Raw genomic sequence first — 22,160 nt, 5'->3', positions numbered from 1 at the left:
CCTGTAACGTGTAAGCTCTTAATGGTCAGCAGGGTACTCTCTTTCTTTCTCCTGTAGAATGAAATATCTTGTGATCAGTGGGCTCTTCTCTCTCAATACTGTTGAGTTTAAGCTGTTATGATCAGCGAGATCCTCTCTCTCTTTCACACTTCTGTAAACTGTAAGCTCTAATGGTCAGTGGGGTCTTCTCTCTCTCTCCCTCTCTCTCTCTTGTAGAGTGTTAAATCCTATGGTCAGTGGGGTCCTCTCTTTCTCTTTTGCATGTTATGTATAAGCCCTTATGATCAGCAGGATCCTCTCTTTCACCTGTAGAGTGTAAGATCTTATGGTCAGAGGAGTCATCTCTCCCCTGTAGAGTGTAAGCTCTTATGGTCAGCAAGTTCCTCTATCTCTGTCTCTCATCTGTAGATTGTATGCTCCTATGATCAGCAGGGCTCTCTCTCTCCCTTGTAGAATGTAAGCTCTTTAGATCAGGTCTTCTTTCTCTCTCCTGTAGAGTGTAATCTCTCCTGGTCAGATAATTTGGTAAATGTAGCGCATTTGAATTTCTAAAGATTTGCTTATTTCTAATATGCATACTTCATTAGTTATATGTTTAGCTGGTTGCTGGAGCTACTTTTCAGTTGAGTCATACTTCACTTTGTTCCATAAAATTAGGAAAGTTTTATTTTAGTTGATGTTGCAGTATATGAATATAAATCTGATTTCTACAGAATAGTTTATGTATATATTTAATACTTTCACACAGAGATTTATCTTGGGAAATATAAGCCTTTTTGATATTTCATCTACTGTACTTTGAAAGCCTTTGGCTTCAGCATTTTAATTTTCAAGCAAGATAAATTCTGTCCAGCTGCTCAAAATAATGCAGCACTATAATTATTATGTTAATTGATTTTTCACGCTTTTTATTTTTCTAGACTCTGCAAATGGGCATCAAACACTTCTCTGGGCTATTTGTCATGCTCTGTATAGGAATTGGAGTGTCTATTCTTACAACCATTGGAGAACATATTGTTTTTAGATTGGTCTTGCCAAGAATTAAAAAGAAATCTAAATTAAAATATTGGCTTCACACTAGTCAGGTATGTATAATTATATCACTCGTACAAGTAATATTCTGTTGAATATCAAGTGTCTATACTCCAAAATAGCACAGCGAAAGTATAACTGTAATCTATAGAATGCACCTGGTGAAATTGTAATTTAAAGGGACTTTTTTTCAAACTGAAAAGCAAAAATTAAAATATGCCTTAATTGCAGCTTTGAAATAAATGCTTGCCTTAAAAGTTAATGTTGCCTTTACATTAGATTAGTGATGGATAGATGGTACACATGGGCTTAGGAATGGTTAAAAGTTATTTTAACAAACTATGTACATTGGGATGACTGTTTACATCACATCCCAAGAGCTGCATACATGGATAAGGACATGTTCACCAATACAACTTTATTTTCAGAAAAAGTCAAAACATATTTTCACACAGTTTCTTATAACACTATACGTGCTTAGTGTAATGAGCCTTTAAGGGGTTGTCTGACAGTGAATTATTATTTCTTTTCTTAGGTATCGATTAGTGATGAGCGAGCATACTCGCAAGTACTCGGTACTCGTCCGAGCATCTCAGTACTCGAGATGCTCGGAGTTCGCCGAGTACTTGCGAAATGCTCGGGCGGATGTTTGGGTCCCTGCCCTACATGTTTGGCGCTTTTTACAGAGCCAATGAACATGCAGGGATCGCCTGCCACTCACTGTAATGCCGCAGCCATTACAGTGATTGGCTGGCTGCACAGCGTCATCAGGTCTAAATCAGACCTGGCACCGCTGAGCTCGTCAGTCTATTCCGCAATCAGACAGTGTAGGCAGAGGTGCTGCTGAGCTAGGGAGAGATTCACTTGTTTATTAGGTACTGTAGGTAGAACAGTAGCGTATTACACATATCCATCTCAACAAACAGTCATTCTGAGGACTAATCCATCTGCAGAGATATCAGACAGGCAGTGTATATAGGCAAGCAGGCAGTGTATATAGCAGACTACAGGGCATATAGCACAAGAGAATCCATTCTAGTTTTGTCTGCTGCTGTTGTTAGACATTTCTAGACATAGGCCAAGGTCTTAGGGGAAAGGAATAATTTTTTTTGGATCTTAATCCTCATTGTTTGCTTAAAAAGCAATCCAGAGAACACCGTTTATCTGCGCCATTTGCTTGTTGGCAGTGCAGAATACAGCCAGTACATTTCCATATTACAGTGCTAAAAATCCAGATATTTAAAACTGTGGTTTGGCCGTCATACAGATCACATATAATTGCGCTGAAAATACTGCCATTTCTGGCCTCCATTAAAATTTTGCTGCAGTGTGTCAGTGAAGCTTTTGACACCAGTTTGCTGCTAAAAATAGTTACCTACAGGCCAGGTATTTAAAACTGTGGTTTCTCCATCACACGGATCACATATAAATTTGCTCCAAATTCAGCTATTTCTGGCCTCCATTTAAATTTTGTTGCAGTTTGTCAGTGAAGTTATTGACACGAGGTCATCGCTGTTCAAAATTGTTACCTACAGGTCAGCTATTTAAAACTGTAGTTTCTTCGTTACACGGATCACATATACATTTTCAGAAAATTCTGCCATTTCTGGCCTCCATTAAAAAAAAATTTTCAGTGTGTCATCAATGTTTTTGACACCGGTTTGCTGTTCAAAATAGTTACCTACAGGCCAGATATTTAAAACCATTTAAAATGGGCAAGGCACGTGGCAAGGGACGGGGAACTGGACATGATGATGATGGTGATGGTGCATGCAGAGGCCTAGGCCGTGGGCAAGCTGAAATTGTGCCACAACAAACACCGACATCTTCTCGCCCAAACTTTCTGTCCCAATTCCTAGGGAACCGCAGCACACCTCTATTGAACCCAGAGCATCGTCAAAAGGTTGTTGGTTGGATAGCGGATAATGCTTCCAGTCATTTTGCCACCACCGCCACCACCCTGTCTTCCACATGGTCTCAGTAGCCATGAATCTGGACCGCATATTCCTCACCCTGATCCTCCTTCCACCCACCATGCCGAGTGCCCGGAGACAACTGATACCACACTTGGACACTCCGAAGAGCTGTTCAGTTTTCCATTTATAGATACGGGCCTCTCGCCTGGTCCAGTTGAAGCGGGGCAAGAGGAGATCGCATGCAGCGATGTCCAAATATTTAAGCAGCCACGGTCACACGAAGGTGACGGAGGGAAAATGTCACAAGAGGTGGACGATGATGAGACACAATTGCCACAAAGTCAAGAGGAGGACCAGGGTGCAGAAATGGAAGACGAGGACGTGAATGGTATAGTAACTGACCCAACCTGGCAGGAGCACATGCAGAGTGAGGACAGCAGCACACAGGGGAAGAGAGGCAGAGCACCCCAACAGGCAGGAAGAAGCAGTGTGGTGGATGCAGACAGAAGGCAGGCAACCGTTCCCCGTAACACCAACACAAAGGAAGTTGCCAGTACAACTTTCAGGTCTTCCCGAGCCTGGTTGTTTTTTAAAGACTGCCGATAACCCCAAAAATGCTATTTGCACCACTTACCAGGCCAGCATCAGCAGGGGTGGCAAAATGACCAGCCTGACCACCACCAGCATGATCAAGCACATGGCAGCAAAGCACTCAACTTTGTGGGCCGAACCCCAGGGTCCAGGAACAGTGTCTGCGGGTGGCACCACTGCTTCTTTTGCAATTGTGCATGCAAGCCAATCCCCTGTCCATGGTGCATGCGAAGATGCCTCCTGCCCTGCAAATGTCATTGCACACTCTCAAGTAGCAGCATCAGGAAGCACGTCCACGTGCTTGTCCCAGCGCAGCATTCAGTTGTCCATACTCCAGTCCTTGAAACGCAAGTTCAAATTTGCAGCCAACGCCACACCGGTCGCACTACTAAATTCACACATTTTACGACTGCTTGAGCTGAAAATGTTGCATTTTAGGCTCGTAGAGACGGAAGCATTCCGCAACCTGATGGTGGCGGCCGTCCCACGGTACTCGGTCCCCAGCCGCCACTATTTCTCACGGTGTGCTGTCCCCGCATTACACAAGCACATGTCCCAAAACATTAGCCGTGCCGTCAACATCCCAGTTACCGAGAAAGTCCACCTTAAAATGGACACGTGGACAAGCGCTTGTGGGCAGGGACGGTACATCTCGCTGACGGCACACTAGGTTAAAATAGTGGAAGCCGGGACCCAGTCAGACCTTGGTACGGAAATTGTCCTCCCGACGCCAAGGATTGCGGGCCCTAGGTCAATCAGGGTTGCCCCCACGGTCTACACCTCATCCTCCTCAGCCTCCTCCTCCTCCTTAGGCTCCATCTCTGAAATGACCACATCAGTCACAATCTGAAAGCTTGCAGCACTGCCTCGGCCAAGCGGCAACAGGCTGTGCTGAAGCTAATATGCTTAGGTGACAAACCGCACAATACTGAAGAGTCATGGACAGCTCTAAAAGAGCAGGCAGATCTGTGTCTCACACCGCTGAACCTACAGCCAGGCATGGTCATGTGTGACAATGGCCGGAACCAGGTGGCGGCTCTGAGGCGAGGCGAACTCACATACGTGCCATGCCTGGCCCATGTGCTTAACCTCATGGTTCAGTGGTTTCTCAAATCATACCCGGAGCTGCCGGATCTTCTTCTTAAAATAGACCGCTTGTGTGCCCATTTTAGAAAGTCACCTACAGCTTCCGCCACCCTTGCCATGTTTCAGCAACATTTGCAGCTTCCGGCTCACAGACTGGTGTGTGATGTTCCCACGCGTTGGAACTCTACACTGCAGATGTTAGGAAGGATTTGTGAGCAGAAGAGGGCAGTTGTTGAGTACCAGCATCAACAAGGACATCGGTATTCAGTTCAGACTCCACACATAAGACCTCAGGAGTGCACATGGATGTCAGACATATGTATCATCCTCCAAAACTTTGAAGACCCCACCAAGATGGTGAGCAGCGATGACACCGTAATTAGCATTACCATCCCACTTCTCTGTCTTCTGAAACACTCTCTTCTCACAATCAAAGAGGATGCCTTGCAGGCGGAGCACAATGAGATGGTGCAAGGAACCATACACGGTGATTACACGCAGCCCAGCATCATCTCATCCCAACGTGGATTGGGTGACAATGAGGAAGAGGAGGAGGAAGAACAGGAGCTAGTTTCATGTGCTATAAACGGTACTACCTGCACAATTGTCATACCATCTATTCAGTGTGGATGGCCTGAGGACAGAGAGGAGGAGGAGAGCATGGTCAGTCGTCCTCTTGGTGAGGACACAGAAGTCTTGCCTGTTAGCAGTCTGGCACGCATGGCTGAGTTTACGTTATGCTGTCTTTCCCGTAACCTTCGCGTTCTCAAAATTTTGGGTGGCAGTCATTACTGGTTGGTGACACTTCTAGACCCACACTACAAGGATAACTTTATATCTCTTATTCCTGAGGCAGACAGGTGTACAAAAATGGGACAGTACCAAAAGGCCCTTGTTGCGGAACTATGAAAAAGTTCCCATCTGAAAACGCTGGAGGCAGAGGTCACAGTTTGCTGGACAACCAAGGACTACAGGCGAGAGAGACAAATCTCCAATCAATCAGAGGCAGGGGAACACCGCTTCCTGATTTTGGCTATTTGCTCTTGTCCTCCTCCTGCTTCTCCTCCTTCTCCTCATCCTCATCCTCCATCACCATGTCACCAATGTAACCGTGGTCCGTGATGCAACACCCACATAATTTTTTTGCAGGGTGTTTATGACGTCCGTAAAAAAAAAAAAATTTATACAGTATGTTCATGTATACCCCCCAGGGGTAAATGTTTGTCAGCCCATACACTTAGTGCATGGTTATTACAAGTATAGGAGACCCGCTCCTTTCTAATGGGAACATTTTTTTATGAGGCCCTCCTCCACATCTCTTCCAAGGGTCATTGGAGTGCCTCCCAATTTTTGGCAGCCTTTGCATTTGCGGCACCCCAGAGGGTCTGGTTGCCACAGTGGTAGTAATACCATGTCTGGTAGCAAAACAGGGGTTTCCTGGCCAGGAACACATTACAAGCAACACCTCCTGCTCCAGACCAGAAAGGGGAGGAACCTGCCCTATATAACTGGATCTGGAGGCGGGGTTAGTCAGTCGAGTCTAGTGTCAGGAGTCAGATAGGACACAAAGGAGCAAGGAGCCAGGGACTGGAGCTGGAGTTAGCTCGTCCTGGCCAGTATACACAGAGGACCAGACACCGGAGTCCGAGGCTGTGGGACCATTCAGGCCCAGCAGCAGATACCGCAGGGCAGGAGATTGCAGGTTTCCTGGCCCACAGAAGCCCGGAGGCTCAGCCACACGAAAGGACCTGTACCGCCACTGAGGAGCAAGGAATCCACGAGGTCCGAGTCACCAGCCATACGGGTGAGCACAGCATGTTACACTCAGGGACGTGGGCTACAACATGACTATAAGCGGGATAGCCAAAGAGTACAGTCAGAACGGCAGGCCTACAACTCCTCCTGGCCAGGAGGATTCTTGGATTGCTCCCAGACTGACCAGGTCTTCACCCCTAGCAAGTACTCCCGTTGGTGCCTATATAATTGCCACCAGTAAAGACCCCAGGACTGCACTGCAACGACTCTGTGCTATCATTACTGATCCCGACACTATCACCACCATCATCCATACACGCTGCCCTGAAGCTCCACACTTCCTGTGGGGAGTCACATCACCTTGCTGCACATAACACCAGCTTCAGCGGACTGCTCCACAGCGGCGGTTCCCAATAACCGCATCCCACAGGTGGCGTAGTCGGACTATACATAAACTACCCTTGTTTGACCGCCCTGGGTCACGGACCGGGTCGCCGCCACGGTGACTACAACCCCCAGCATTTACAAGGCCCGGCTCCGGGTATCCCCACGGCCCAGGGGGCACGTCACATTCACTGCATAGTCCAACACTATGGGAGACCCACTTCCTAATAATGGGAACATTTTTTTTCAGGAGGCCCTCCTCTACGTCTCTTCCATGGGGCATTGGATTAGGTCCAAATTGTTGGCAACCCTTGCATTCACTGCATAGGCCAACACTATCGGAGACCCACTTCCTAATAATGGGAAAATTTTTTCATGAGGCCCTCTACGTCTCTTCCAAGGGGCATTGGAGTGCCTCCCAATTTTTGGCAACCTTTGCATTCACTGCATAGGCCAACACTATGGGAGACCCACTTCCTAATAATGGGAACATTTTTTCATGAGGCCCTCTACGTCTCTTCCAAGGGGCATTGGAGTAGGTCCAAATTTTTGGCAACCCTTGCATTCACTGCATAGGCAAACACAATGGGAGACCCACTTCCTAATAATGGGAGCATTGTTTTCAGGAGGCTCTCTGACCCCCACATCTCTTGCAAAGGGCATTGGAGTGCCTCCAAATTTTGGGCAGCCCTACCACTCACTGCATACACAATAACAGTATAGGAGACCCACTCTTTAGTAATGGGAAGAACAAAGCATAGCCGGCTGATGGCTCTCTAAAAATAGTGAGGGTCGACTGCTCGCCCTTTAAAAACAGTAAAGGCCGCCTGATGGCCCTATAAAAATAGGATTTGTGACTTTCAGAGTCCCTCCTTCATAAATGAAACAGGATGTGTCTGATCATGTCGCACACACCACATGGCCAGATAAGGTTATAAAATGTTAAAATGACATTTCCCGGCATTTGTCACAGTTGAAAGCAATACAAAAGTGCAAAAATACATGAAAAATGCTTCATGTGAACATAGCCTATGGTGTGGAGGAGTATTTTTGTTTTTGGTTATTTACTTTGCCTTATATACAAGTCATTACCATGGAAAGGATGTTCCTTAACATATTTCCCTGGAAAATCCATTTTGGTTTCGTTTTTGTATGTTTTATTGTGAGTCCGTAAAAGTGGCGTAATACTCTGACAACATTGCTGACAGCAGTGACCTGGGAGTCAGAAATGCTTCCAGGGGTCTTCTCCATGCAAATTGAGCACTGTTCCCATCGATTTGGGCAATTTTAGGCCCTCTGCAGACCGCTGGGGGGAGCCGCCTGAAAAATGCTCGAGTTTCCTATAGACTTACTTTGGGTAATCAAACACCCGAGTATTCCAGTGTGCTCGACCCGAGAAACGAGCATCCGAGCATTTTAGTGCTCGCCCATCACTAGTATCGATTGATTAAAAGACTTACTTACATTTAAGAGTACAAATAGATTAAGTGCAGGGTGCTCAAGAGGTCTTCAAAAGCTCTGGTAGTTCAGTCTGACCAAACACTGCCGCAGACTGGAATAAGCTGCTGTGATCTGGTGACTAGAAGAGCATGTTATCTGATGTTTCCACAATGAAGAACTCTTCTTGTCACCAGACCGCTGCAGCTAATTGTAGGCTGCTGCGATTTCCAAACTGAGCAGGTCCCGGAACTGGAGGACACCTCTGCAGTGACATTAGCTGGCTCTTCGGGAGTCACTTGAACATGAGTTTGCCTTTATTTATTATTTTTAATCAATCCATGATTTAAAAAAAAACACTGTGGGCAACCCCTTTAAAGGGAAGTTGCAAAGACAACCTTCTTTATAACTGGAAGAGAAAGGTTGAACGTGACGGACCTAAGTTTTTTTTTATCCTACTGTAAATAGCTATTTAACTATATATACTGAAGAAAGCTGAAAGCTTCAGAGTCATGGGTGTTAAGTTGACATCAATAGGGAAAGCCATGAATTTCCCTCCATACCCATCGGGGAAGTAAATGGTGATCAACAAAAGCCACTGTAAGCAGCTCTGGAATTATAAGTGGTAATTACCATAATGTATGCAATAAAGGGTTCTTTATATGAGACAACCAATTAAAATGTAGATTCATCTTTAAAGGATTCTCAAATTAAACCATTTACACTTTCATATACTGTACATGACTTACCCCTATTAATATGTGGTACAGGTTTTAATTATTTTATGTAAAAGACATTTCATTAGAAATATAAATGAGGGTACTTCAGTGCACCTTTGCCATGGCCAAATGCTCAGTGCACCATTCCACTTAGTAAATTACCATCCTCCGTCCTCCGATAGTGATTAATAACAGCACTCCAAAGAGAGCTGCCTATTGTGAATCCCAAACCCTGGACACACTGACATTGCAGAAGCTAAAAACTCACAGTGTTAGTGCAGACAGCATAGGGGGAACAGAGCCTGTCTATGCACACATACAGTGTGTGAGTTCTTGGCTCCTGTAATAGTGCATACAGGGCTGAGGGTTCAATACAGGCAGTGCTCCTTGAAATGCTGAGAAAGAAGCACTCCTATCAAAATTTTTATACACTTAATATTTTGCAGTCATCATATTATATAGCACTGTTTACTTACAATTGCTCATTTTGCCCTTCTACCCAGATAATTCTTCTCTTTTCTATTATGTCTATGACATCACATAATTAAAAACAGACTAGCTGAATCCTTCTAAGCTCTATGTAGAAACAGGAAGTCTCTTTTCCCTGCATGAGTCATCACTGAAAAAGTGCCTGCCAGAGGGAGGAGTGGAGAAGCTGGGTCAGGAGTTGAAGAGGAGGATAACTAATAGAGGGAGAAGAGACTTCCTGTTTTTAAATAGAAGAAAGAGAATTAACTGCGTAGAAAGGAAAAATGAGCAATTGTAAGCACACCATGTTATATAATATGATGACTACAATATATAAGGAGGATAAAAACTTTCTTCTGTACCCTCACCCATCCCATTTAAATTGTGAGCCCTCACTGGCAGGGTCCTCTCTTTTCCTGTGCCAGTCGCTCTCTCATTTTGTAATTGTTTTTGCTATGTATACCCCTTGTTCACATGTAAAACGCCATGGAGTAAATGACGCTATAATAATAAATAATAATAATTATAAAAAAAAATAATTTAAATATCTTCTGTAGGTATGATTTTTATAGGATTCAAGTCCCCTATAAGAGTTTATAATGGATTTAATTGAGAACTGACTAGAGATGAGCGTTGTTCAACTCGAACTGTTCGCAAATCTCAAATTCGAGCTGTTTTGGGCGGTGTTCGAGTCGTTCGGCGAACACGAACGATTTGAAAAAAATTCGGCTGTTCGAGGTTATGTTCGATAACTGTTCGTGCACCAAAATCATAACTGGATTTTTTCTCAGTAATGATGAAAATTAATGTTAATACGCAGTTTGAGTGTACAGCGGGGTGGGGGGAGGGGCAGGGGATGAATCTCTGCAGGAATAATGAAGATCTTCAATTTTTTTTCTCTTTCCCGCATTTACAGTGGGGAGGTGCAGTCTGTCAGCCTATCAGATGCACACACGGAGCAAAGTGATTTTTTTCACACAAGCAAGGGCATGTGTCATTGGCAGTGTATGTCACATGTCCTTGCCCTATAAGACCCAGCCATTTTCCCCGTCGCCACCATTTTCTCACTGCTGCAGCTGCATGTTAGATGGCACTGCTGTTGCTGTGTGCGCTATACCTTGTTAATTTCAAGCCAATTTTCGCACAAATCTACAGATAGCTTGGGAGTAGGGAAGAGTTGTGATTGCAGTCCTTTTAAGGACTAGGTTACATCATTTCCTACGACTTTTATCAGGCAGGTCTGTGCTCTTAAATAGATAGGTTGGGAGTAAAGAATAATTGTAATTGTAGTCCTTTTCTGGACTAAGTTACATCAGTTCCTATCAGTTTTTGCCAGGCAGGTCTGTGCAAGTGCTGTGCAAGATTTTTTCACAGCATTTGGCTAAATCTAGCAAAGCTAATCCTTTTTGGCCTATTGCAGAGTGTGTTAGTCAGTGGAGTAGCCTATCTGTGTTGCAAGCTACCCCACCTGTGTATAGAATACCAATTTTTTTACTGCACCTAGTGAAGTAAAATCTTTTGGGCATAGCATCATTCTATTAGTCCATCTATACTGACCTCCATCAGGTTACAAATTGAATATAATTTTTTTCTGCATCTACCTCTGAAAAAATATTTGGGCTTCTAGCAGTGTGTGGGACTTGCTCTATTAGTCCATCTATACTGACCTCCACCAGGTTGCAAATTGAACATAATTTTTTTCTGCATCTAGCTCTGAAAAAATATTTGGGCTTCTAGCAGTGTGTGGGACTTGGTCTATTAGTCCATCTATACTGACCTCCATCAGGTTGCAAATTAAAAATAATTTTTATCTGCATCTAGCTCTGAAAAAATATTTGGGCTTCTAGCAGTGTGTGGGACTTGTTCTATTAGTCCATCTACACTGACCTCCATCAGGTTGCAAATTCAATATAATTTTTTTCTGCATCTAGCTCTGAAAAAATATTTGGGCTTCTAGCAGTGTGTGGGACTTGGTCTATTAGTCCATCTATACTGACCTTCATCAGGTTGCAAATTAAAAATAATTTTTATCTGCATCTAGCTCTGAAAAAATAATTGGTCTTCCAGCAGTGTGTGGGACTTGGTCTATTAGTCCATCTATACTGACCTCCATCAGGTTGCAAATTGAATATAATTTTTTTCTGCATCTAGCTCTGAAAAAATATTTGGGCTTCTAGCAGTGTGTGGGACTTGGTCTATTAGTCCATCTATACCGACCTCCATCAGGTTGCAAATTGAATATAATTTTTTTCTGCATCTAGCTCTGAAAAAATATTTGGGCTTCTAGCAGTGTGTGGGACTTGGTCTATTAGTCCATCTATACTGACCTCCATCAGGTTGCAAATTGAATATAATTTTTTTCTGCATCTAGCTCTGAAAAAATATTTGGGCTTCTAGCAGTGTGTGGGACTTGGTCTATTAGTCCATCAATACTGACCTCCATCAGGTTGCAAATTGAATATAATTTTTTTCTGTATCTAGCTCTGAAAAAATATTTGGGCTTCTAGCAGTGTGTGGGACTTGGTCTATTAGTCCATCTATACTGACCTCCATCAGGTTGCAAATTAAAAATAATTTTTATCTGCATCTAGCTCTGAAAAAATAATTGGTCTTCCAGCAGTGTGTGGGACTTGGTCTATTAGTCCATCTATACTGACCTCCATCAGGTTGCAAATTGAATATAATTTTTTTCTGCATCCAGCTCTGAAAAAATATTTGGGCTTCTAGCAGTGTGTGGGACTTGGTCTATTAGTACATCTATACTGACCTCCATCAGGTTGCAAATTGAATATAATTTTTTTCTGCATCTAGCTCTGAAAAAATATTTGGGCTTCTAGCAGTGTGTGGGACTTGGTCTATTTGTCCATCTATACTGACCTCCATCAGGTTGCAAATTGAATATAATTTTTTTCTGCATCTAGCTCTGAAAAAATATTTGGGCTTCTAGCAGTGTGTGGGACTTGGTCTATTAGTCCATCAATACTGACCTCCATCAGGTTGCAAATTGAATATAATTTTTTTCTGTATCTAGCTCTGAAAAAATATTTGGGCTTCTAGCAGTGTGTGGGACTTGGTCTATTAGTCCATCTATACTGACCTCCATCAGGTTGCAAATTAAAAATAATTTTTATCTGCATCTAGCTCTGAAAAAATATTTGGGCTTCAAGCAGTGTGTGGGTCTTGGTCTATTAATCCATCTATACTGACCTCCATCAGGTTGCAAATTGAATATAATTTTTTTCTGCATCTAGCGCTGAAAAAATATTTGGGCTTCTAGCAGTGTGTGGGACTTGGTCTATTAGTCCATCTATACTGACCTCCATCAGGTTGCAAATTGAATATAATTTTTTTCTGCATCTTGCTCTGAAAAAATATTTGGGCTTCTAGCAGTGTGTGGGACTTGTTCTATTAGTCCATCTATACTGACCTCCATCAGGTTGCAAATTGAATATAATTTTTTTCTGCATCTAACCCAGCCAATAGTATTGGCCTAATACAACAGTTTGGCCACTCAGCTCTGCTCGGTTCCCATCCATTATTTTTTTGTGCAACAACTCGTAAGTTGTGAATTAGTTAACCACGAAAATGAGTGGAAAAGGCCTGCTGCTGGTGGAAAGGGGAATAGGCGTGTTGGGAAGGGGAAAAATGGTTGTGTCCGTGGGGTAGGTGTTAAAGCAACAGTAACATCTGCAGAAGAAAGACCATCTTCCAGCCAAACTAAAATGTCTACTTCTTTTAGCGGACAATGTGATAAGATCCCTTTCTTACGGTCACGCCCATCGCTACAAATTCCAGATGAGGCAGAAAAACAGCAGGTGCTTCAACGGATATCAAGTGCTCCTTTAAGTGGGCTCTCCTCCACATCAACTTCAACATCACAAATACTCCAGTCCTCAGAGGTGTTAACCCAATCGCACTTGCTTCCTCACAGCTCCCAAATCTCCTGCTGCCCGTCTGAGTATGAGGTAGAACAGATGGTTGAGTCTGCAGAGCTGTTTACTCATACTATAGCCTGGGAATCAGAGGTCGGCTCCAGCGCTTCTGTGAATCCAGATGAGAAAATGATTTGCACTGATGCCCAGAATCTTTATGAGTCGGATCCAGGACCAGACGCAGAAGGTTCTGACCATAATGTAGACCCTCATTCCCAAACTGTAACTCCTGTTGGTTGAGACAATGAGGAAGATGATGATGAGACTCAAATACCTGATTGGAGCGACAACTTTAGTTTTTTGTCAGGGCAGGAACAGGTTGGCTCTGAGGATGACGGGTGTGATAACACACAGGGTGATGATGATGAGGTTGGAGATCCCACTTACTGTCAACTCACAGTCAGCCAAGAGATGAGGTCAGCAGAGAAGGTGGAGGAGAATGCTAGTGACGACGAGGTCAGGTTGCGCCTTCCTGGACAGAGACGTAGTACTGGAAGCACGTCAACAACTGCATCCTCAAACACAACTCTGCCTCTGACCACAAGTCGTGGTGGCTCTTCAGGTCACATGGGTGCTAAGCCTTGCATATCCTGGGCATTTTTTCAGATCGATAAAGATGACCCAACTCGTGTTATCTGTAACATTTGTCAGCAAAAGCTAAGTAGAGGCCAAAAAATACATAGTTTGAGTACTTCATGCATGAACCGGCACATGGACATGAAGCATAAGTTGCAGTGGGAAGCTCACTGTGCTACAATGCGGCCTAGCCGGCCGGGCCAACCACCGTCTGCCACATATTGTGCATCTGCGGCCTCTTCATCCTCTGTAACTGGGGGGACAGCAGTCAAACCTGTTTTGGGACGCAGACCTGCCACCTCTTTATCCGCAACAGCAAGCGTGATTGGCAGGTCATCATTTTCTTTGGAGGTGGTAACACCAGCTGGTGTTGAGCGCTGTCCGACATCGATAGCACCACCTTTGGATCAAGGCAACCTAACATGTCCGCCTGCATCTTCCTCACAGACCGGCAGTTTGCCGGGGACACCCTTATCAACCCCGTCTAAGCACAACAGCCAGCCCTCGGTCCCTCAGATGTGGACAAGTGAAAGACCATTTCCTCCTAGCCATGAGAAAGCTAAGAGGTTGAATTTCACCATCTGCAAGCTCTTGGCTACAGAAATGCTGCCTTTCCGCCTGGTGGACACAGAGGACTTTCGAGACCTTATGTCCGTCGCAGTGCCCCAGTACCAGATTCCCAGTCGGCACTACTTCTCAAAGAAAGGTGTGCCTGCGCTCCACCAGCATGTCACACACAACAACACCGCTTCTTTGAGAAACTCTGTGTGTGACAGGGTGCATTTCACCACAGACACTTGGACGAGTAGGCATGGACAGGGGCGTTACATGTCGCTGACTGGGCACTGGGTAACTATGGTGACAGCAGGACAAGGGGCTACTGTCCAAGTCTTGCCATCCCCACGAGTTGTGTGTCAATCTTCTTTATCTCAAAGTTCCTCCACTGCTTCTACCTCCTCAACCTCTTCTCGGTCCTCCACCTGCACCCAAAGCCTGTCTGGTCATGCCACAAGCTTTCTAACTGCGCAGAAGGGATCCTGCACACCTTCTTACTATGCTGGCAGTAGGGCTCAACGTCATCAGGCGGTTTTTACTTTGAAATGTCTGGGAAATGTGAGTCACACAGCTGAGGAGTTGTGGTCAGCTCTGGAGAACCAATTTCATGAATGGTTGACTCCACTGGACCTGAAACCAGGGAAGGCCGTGTGTGACAATGCTGCAAACCTGGGTGCGGCCCTTCGCCGGGGCAATGTCACACACATGCCTTGTATGGCTCACGTGTTGAACCTGGTTGTCCAGCAATTTTTAGCCCACTATCCCGGACTAGATGGCCTTCTGCAGAGGGCACGGTCGTATGTGCTCACTTCCGCCGTTCGCATCCCGCAGCTCAGCGACTTACATCTCTACAGAAGTCGTTGGGCCTGGCACTTCACCGGATAAAATGCGATGTGCCTACCCGGTGGAATTCAACTCTGCACATGTTGCAGCGACGGTGGCAGCACCGACAAGCCCTGGTGCAATACGTTCTGACGTATAGCCTGGGCCAACGAGATCCAGAGGTGGGGCAAATCACGCTGGAGGAATGGTCTCAGATTAGGGACCTATGCACCCTTCTGCACAGTTTTGAAATGGCGACGAAGATGTTTAGTGCTGATGATGCCATTATCAGCATGACTATTCCGGTGATTTACATGCTGGAGCACATGTTAAACAGAATTGGGAGTCAGGTGGTGGCACAAGAGGAGGTGGAGGAAGTAGAGGAGGAGGAATTGTATGCGGAAGGGCTAACATCTGCAAGGTCCAGACGGTTGGCAGCACCAAGGCGGCAGGCATGTGAGGGTGGGGGAGATGGTTTTACCAGGGCGCATGGTAGCAGCCATACTAGTGAGGAAGGTGCAGGAGCCCAGGAAGAAGTGGAGGATGAACTGATGGAAGACCAATCAGATGAGTCAGACCTTGATCACATTTCTGTTGTGCGAGGTTGGGGGGAGAGGACAGAGGAAGGAAGCATGATTGTTACCTCGCCACCAACACAACAGGGACTTGGTGCTCCTGGATGCGCAAGACACATGAGTGCCTTCTTGCTGCACTACCTGCAACATGACCCTCGAATTGTGAGAATTAGAAATAATCCTGACTACTGGATTGCCACACTGTTAGATCCCCGGTACAAAAGTAAATTTGCAGAAATTATTCCTGCCATAGAAAGGGATGCACGCATGCAGGAGTATCAGCAGAGACTGTTGCAGAATCTTAAATGTGCTTTTCCACAAAACACCAGTGGTGCATGTAGTGAATCTCACAGTTCCATCTTGCCAACCGTGGGACCGTCGAGTGTTCAGCACTCAAACAGTAACAGAAACACAGTATCTGCTGGTAACCTCAATTTTGCAGAATAATTTCACAACATTTTTAGCCCATCCTTTGCAAGGCCACAGGAGACAAGAAGTCTGAAACATAGTCAACGCCTAGAGGCGATGGTACAGGAGTATCTCCAAGCAAACATTGAAGCCATGACTGTGTCACTGGACCCTTGCTCTTTTTGGGCTTCCAATCTGGATAAATGGCCAGAGCAAGTCACTTACGCCTTGGAGATCTTGTCATGCCCCGCAGCTAGCGTTCTATCTGAACGTGTGTTCAGCGCTGCTGGTGGTGTGCTGACAGATAAGCGCACGCGGCTCTCCACTGATAATGTAGACACACTCACGCTCATAAAGATGAACAAATCATGGATCCGAAATGACTTTTCTACCCCTGTGTCATCCTGGGGAGAGTAAAAGCTTGATGATTGCCTAAAATCACCTCACCAACCTTTTTAAGCTTTCAAATTACTAATCATGTTTATCTGTATCTTGGCTGGAAAATAATTTGGGCTTTGTTGCAGTGTGAAGTACTGATTCTATTAGGCCATCTATACTTAGCTCCACCAGATTTAAAATTACTAATCATGTTTATCTGTATCTTGGTTGCAAAATAATTTGGGCTTTGTAGCAGTGTGCGGTACTGATTCTATTAGGCCATCTATACTAAGCTCCACCAGATTTAAAATTACTAATCATGTTTATCTGTATCTTGGCTGGAATATAATTTGGACTTTGTAGCAGTGTGCAGCACTGAATCTATTAGGCCATCTATACTAAGCTCCACCAGATTTAAAATTAATAATAATTTTTAGCTGCATCTAGCCCGGAAAATAATTTTGGGGCTCCGAGATGCGCAAGACACATAAGTGCCTTCTTGCTGCACTACCTGCAACATGACCCTCAGATTGTCAGAATTCGAAGTTATCCTGACTACTGGGTTGCCACACTCTTAGATCCCCCACACTCTTCGATCAACCTTTTCATTTTAATAAAGACCAAAATATGGTCATTTTTGAAATTATAAGCATTAGCAGGTTATTAGAAACTGAAATCAAACAGTTTTCAACTCAAAACTTTATTCTAGGTGATGTTGCATTTGCACATAGGACCCCTTGTTCGAAAGGAGCTTCTGAACTCTCTCGTCCATTGAATTTGTCAGGTTTTGGATGGTTTCTGCTTCAATTGTTTTGCATGAGGACAGAATACCCTCCCAGAGCAGTTGCTTAGATGTGAACTGCCTCCCGCCATCATAGACACTCCTTTTGATGATGCTCCAGAGGTTCTGAATGGGGTAGAGGTCAAGGGAGCATGGGGGTCACACCATAATTTTGTCCCCTTTTATGCCCTTATCAGCCAGAGATGCAGATGTGTTATGTGCAGCATGAGACGGTGCATTATCATGCATGAAAATGATTTTGCTGTGGAATACACGGTCTTCTTCTTGAACCATGGCAGGAAGTGCTGTTTGAGAAACTCCACATACATTATGGAGTTCATCTTTACCACTTCAGGGATAATAAAGGGGCCGACAATCTCTCTCCCCATGATTCCAGCCCAAAACATTACTCCATCTCCTCCTTGTTGGCGCTGTAGCCGTGTTTGCGTGGGGTGTCCATCAACCAGCCATCCTCCACTCCATCCATCTGGACCATCGAGCGTTGCACGGCACTTATCCGTGAACAAAACAGTTTTGAAATCAGTCTTCTTGTATTGTTTGGCCCACTGGGGCCATTTCTGCTTGTGTGCAGTGGATAGAGGAGGTCGACAGGATGGCGTACGCACAGCCGCAAACCTCTGAAGGACCCTGCATCTTGTTGTTCGGGGGACGTTGGAGGCACCAGCAGCTTCAAAAACTTGTCTGCTGCTATGACAAGGCTTTTTTGCCGCTGCTCTTTTAACCTGACATAATTGCCTGTAGAAAAGAGTCCTCAATTTGCCCTTATCAGCACGCACACGTGTGTACTGTGAATCAGCTACATACTTCTTGATTGCCAAGACACTTCATCCTGATCATCGCACAATGTTGATTGTAGTCATGCCTTGACCTAAACACTCCACAATTTGTTGCTTCTCAGCCGCCGACACATCCTTTTTCTTTCCCATTTTGGCAGAAAATGTAGGCTGCTTAATAATGTGGGACAGCCTTCTTAAGTAGTCTTGCCTTTCATTGGACACACCTGCCAAACTAATTAGCACAGGTGTCTGCAATTGCTTACAGTGATATAAAGTGCCCTGACACACATCACCATCGATGAGTTTAACTGACAAACAAACAAATTCTTCCCTTATCACTCCTAAACACTTTTTGCATAATAATTTGGAACACAGTGTACATGTGCTTTTCCACAAAACACCAGTGGTTCACGTAGTGAATCTTACAGTTCTAACTTGCCAACCGTGGTCTGTATGGAGTTGTTCAATAAAGGGCCCAAAATTAAGATAACATAGATGGGAGAGGTCTCTATGAATAGGAATTCCTAAGTATTTGATATGCTGTGAGGGCCAGGCAAAGGGAAAGTTGGACTGGATGGAATCCTGTATGGATTTGGGGAGGGAGACATCGAGGGCATCAGACTTCGCTGCATTGATTTTAAAATTTGACCATGTAACAAAGTGATCTATTTCAGCCATAACAGCAGGGATGGATATATGTGATTGAGTGATATATACTAGGACATCATCAGCAAATAGAGAGCACTTGTACTCGGTACCTGCCACCTCAATCCACCTATTATTGGGGTTATGGCGAATTGATGAGAGCAGGTGCTCCATCACTAGGATGTATAAGCGAGGGGACAGAGGACATCCCTGCCTTGTCCCATTGGTGATTATGAAAGGTGATGAAAATGTTCTGATGCGCCCCCTGGGCCTTGGGACACCCGGATCCGGACCCTTTTTGGTGGATGCTGGTGGTTGTAGTCTCCGTGGTGGCGACCCGGTTCCGTGGCTCAGGGCGGTCAAACCAGTGGCGGAAATATTTATGTGGTTTTAATGTTTATACATCTGACTATGCCACCCGTGGATTGCGGTCAGAGTGAACCGCCGCTGCAGGGCAGACCGCTGAGGCTGGTGTTGTGGGTGCAGCAGAGCGTAGCATAACTCCCCACGGGAGGAGTATAGCCTCAGGGCAGTGTATGCGGAGGATGGGGGTGATGGTGCAGGGCAGCAGCAGTAACGACACGGAGTCAGTGATGCAGTCCAGGGCCTTTACTCACAGTTCTTATTATCCAGACCACTTCTGCAGGTAACGGCTGCCCACGTCGTACTGTGCTCACCAGGTGAGGGGCTCAGACAACTCCCAGATAACTTTGGAGCACTTCACAGGACCCCCTTTGTGTGTCCTTTGTCGGGCCTTTCTTACCAACCCTTCTGTCCGGCTGCCTCGGGCCTCCTCTTGGTAAACTTGGCGCCAGTTTCCCTGACCCTATGTTGTGCCTTACTAGCGGGTGTAGCGAGGGGCTGCGCCACATAAAATGTCACAGCCTCCGGTTTCTAGCTGAGGGTCATTTCCCGCCTCCAATAGTTTCGGTGATCGGTCTCCCCCTTTGGCCTGACCCCTCCACGCAAGTGGATTCGGGCGTGCGGTGATGACTCGTCCGTCCGCACCCCTGGGATCCCTTCATTCCTCGTTCCTGGAGCCTTCTCTGCTCCTCTTCCTTCCTTCTCCCTCTTCCAGGCCTGGGCCTCTGTTACTAGGCCCGCCTCCGGAGCAGAGCTCATGCAGAGCCCCTGCTCCCTGTCACTTCTGCTCAGACTTCTCTGCACTGAACTAAGATGGTGCCCACCTTTTATACTCCCTTCTCAATGCACCCAGGAACTGCTTCCTCCCTGCTCCTGCACTACAGGGTTCCCCTTCCTCAGTGTTCCCTCCCCCCACTCCAGCCAGGGACAGGGACTGTCGTGCCCATCTCAGGGGCATATTGGTCGCCCTGCCCCACGGCAATGTGGTGTAATGCATGCAGGTGTCGGGTCCTGATCCACATCCTTACCTGAGAGTGAGATATCACACCTCTGGGTGAGGTGCAATACCTCTGTAGCAACCGAGCCCTCAGGGTGCTACAGTTCCATTTATCTTCAGCCTAGGAGACGTATTGCGATACAGGGCCGTGATTTTGGCTATAAAAGGGTCCCCTACCCGAAACTTTTTAAGAGAATAATATATGGCGTGCCAGGAGGCTCTATGGAATGCTTTCTCAGCATCCAACGAGAGTATCTAATTACAAATTTTTAACTGCATCTAGCCCAGGAAATACTTTGTGCCTAGTAGCAGTGTCTGCTAGTCAGCGGATTATCCCAGCTGTTAAGCAAGCTACACCACCTGTAGTTTGGACACTTAATTTTTTCAAAGGAAATGCTTCGGGACCACGGGATACTCAGTGAAGAGCATCAGGAGGCACCCCAAGGCATAGGGGCTGGGACTGGCGGTAGGATGCCTTGTGGAGGACAGCCGAGCTCGATCCTTATAAAAGCTTTTTAATTGCAGCAGCTTTAGTGGACGCTACTGGAGCTGCAATTACGCGGCTGCTGGCATGAGACATGCCCTCCAATAGATCCTTGTAAAAGGATTTAAAGTGTATTCATTCAAATTAGAGAGACAATTTAAATTAAAAAGCTTAGAGCTGCCTCCACCACACGGGGGCTCGCTCGACCCACCAGCGGACAGGCACCAGTATTGGGAGAGGGGGGCTGGCTGTCAGGGTCCACTGCGGCTCTGGCACAAACCCGGCGACACTGAGGTGGCACGGGCAGGAACGGACTGGCCGTGTCGGCTTCTCACTTTTTGGATTTTAGAAGGGCATGACATGCCTATATATGTGTCTCCCCCTCCTTTTACTCCTCCACCTCTTTTCTTTTCGCATGACTATATGTACTTGTCACTTTTCCATGTGTTAGTTATGTCTTCTGAGCAGTTTGTCAGTTTTTGGACACCTTTGAAGGTGTTTTCTATGTGTTTCTATGTGTTTTTGTTTGCCTGGTTTGAACGGTGTTCGAAGGTGTTCGACGAACAGTTCGATGAACAGTTCGGCGAACACACGGGTGTTCGACGAACCGAACCGAACTCAAACACTACGGGGGTGGCTCAACACTAGTACTGACAGAATCCCTACAAAGCTGGCCTTAGACAGCTGGTTAAAAATTTAGACACTGGGGGATTTATTATCATTGTTGTAAGATGAATAATTTTCTGAGACAATGAAAAATGTGCAAAGTGGACAGCATTTATCAAAGAAGTTCAAGTGCTGTTATAAATATGGTGGAGGTTACTGGATATGGAACATATCATTCTTCGCTCTAACCACCTTCATTGCTTGTCTCTTTTACACCAACAGTTTGTAAAAAACACACGTAATAAAATAATGTGTTAAAGTTTAGGACCCAATGTGTATGGGCATATTTAGTAGGCTACTACTACTACCCAGTAAATTAAATACTTCTGATAATCAGTTTTATATTTGCCCTAATTTTAGATTCAGTGTAACTATTGTTTTAAGTTTCATTTCATATATAAGTAATGCACATGACAATAAACAATTTTGTAATATATCTTTTCAAAGAAATCCACTTCTTTCTCTGCCAGAATTGAAAATCAGTAGGACAGATTTTCCATTACTGAGATAGGAGATGGCAGCTGCTACTGATATGATTCTATGAAGATAGGAGGGGTAGAAAGGGGAGGAGCCTTTAGCTCCTCCCCCTCCTATCTACATAGAATCTTATCAGTAACAGCTGCCATCTCCTTTCTCAGTAATGGAAAGTCTGTCTTCACTGAATGCAGATTTTACCTCAGAATTGAGAATATTTTTAATGACTGTTTAATAAAAAATAAAAATGACAGTTACTATTTAAAACAAAATACAAAACTTCCATACAGACAAAGTAGCTGATTTATGAAAGCTTTCA

At 45.1% G+C, this 22,160-nt stretch overlaps 1 protein-coding gene across 2 annotated transcripts in view; it reads left to right on the top strand.

Moving 5' to 3' along the window:
• GRIN3A (glutamate ionotropic receptor NMDA type subunit 3A) overlaps window positions 1-22,160 on the top strand; it is an 847,513-nt gene that overhangs the window by 764,453 nt on the left and 60,900 nt on the right. For both annotated transcript variants that reach the window (XM_073664672.1, XM_073664682.1), the window contains exon 8: window positions 921-1,085. In XM_073664672.1, coding sequence (XP_073520773.1) covers window positions 921-1,085 — 165 coding nt within the window. The remainder of the gene's footprint in view (window positions 1-920; window positions 1,086-22,160) is intronic.

The sequence above is a fragment of the Phyllobates terribilis genome, unplaced genomic scaffold (genome assembly GCF_046119375.1).
Source record: "Phyllobates terribilis strain yellow unplaced genomic scaffold, ASM4611937v1 Scaffold_1__5_contigs__length_1240528914, whole genome shotgun sequence".
NCBI classification, from domain to species: domain Eukaryota; kingdom Metazoa; phylum Chordata; class Amphibia; order Anura; family Dendrobatidae; genus Phyllobates; species Phyllobates terribilis.
Note: the sequence above shows the minus strand (reverse complement) of the source record. Positions and strands in the feature narration are given on the sequence as shown.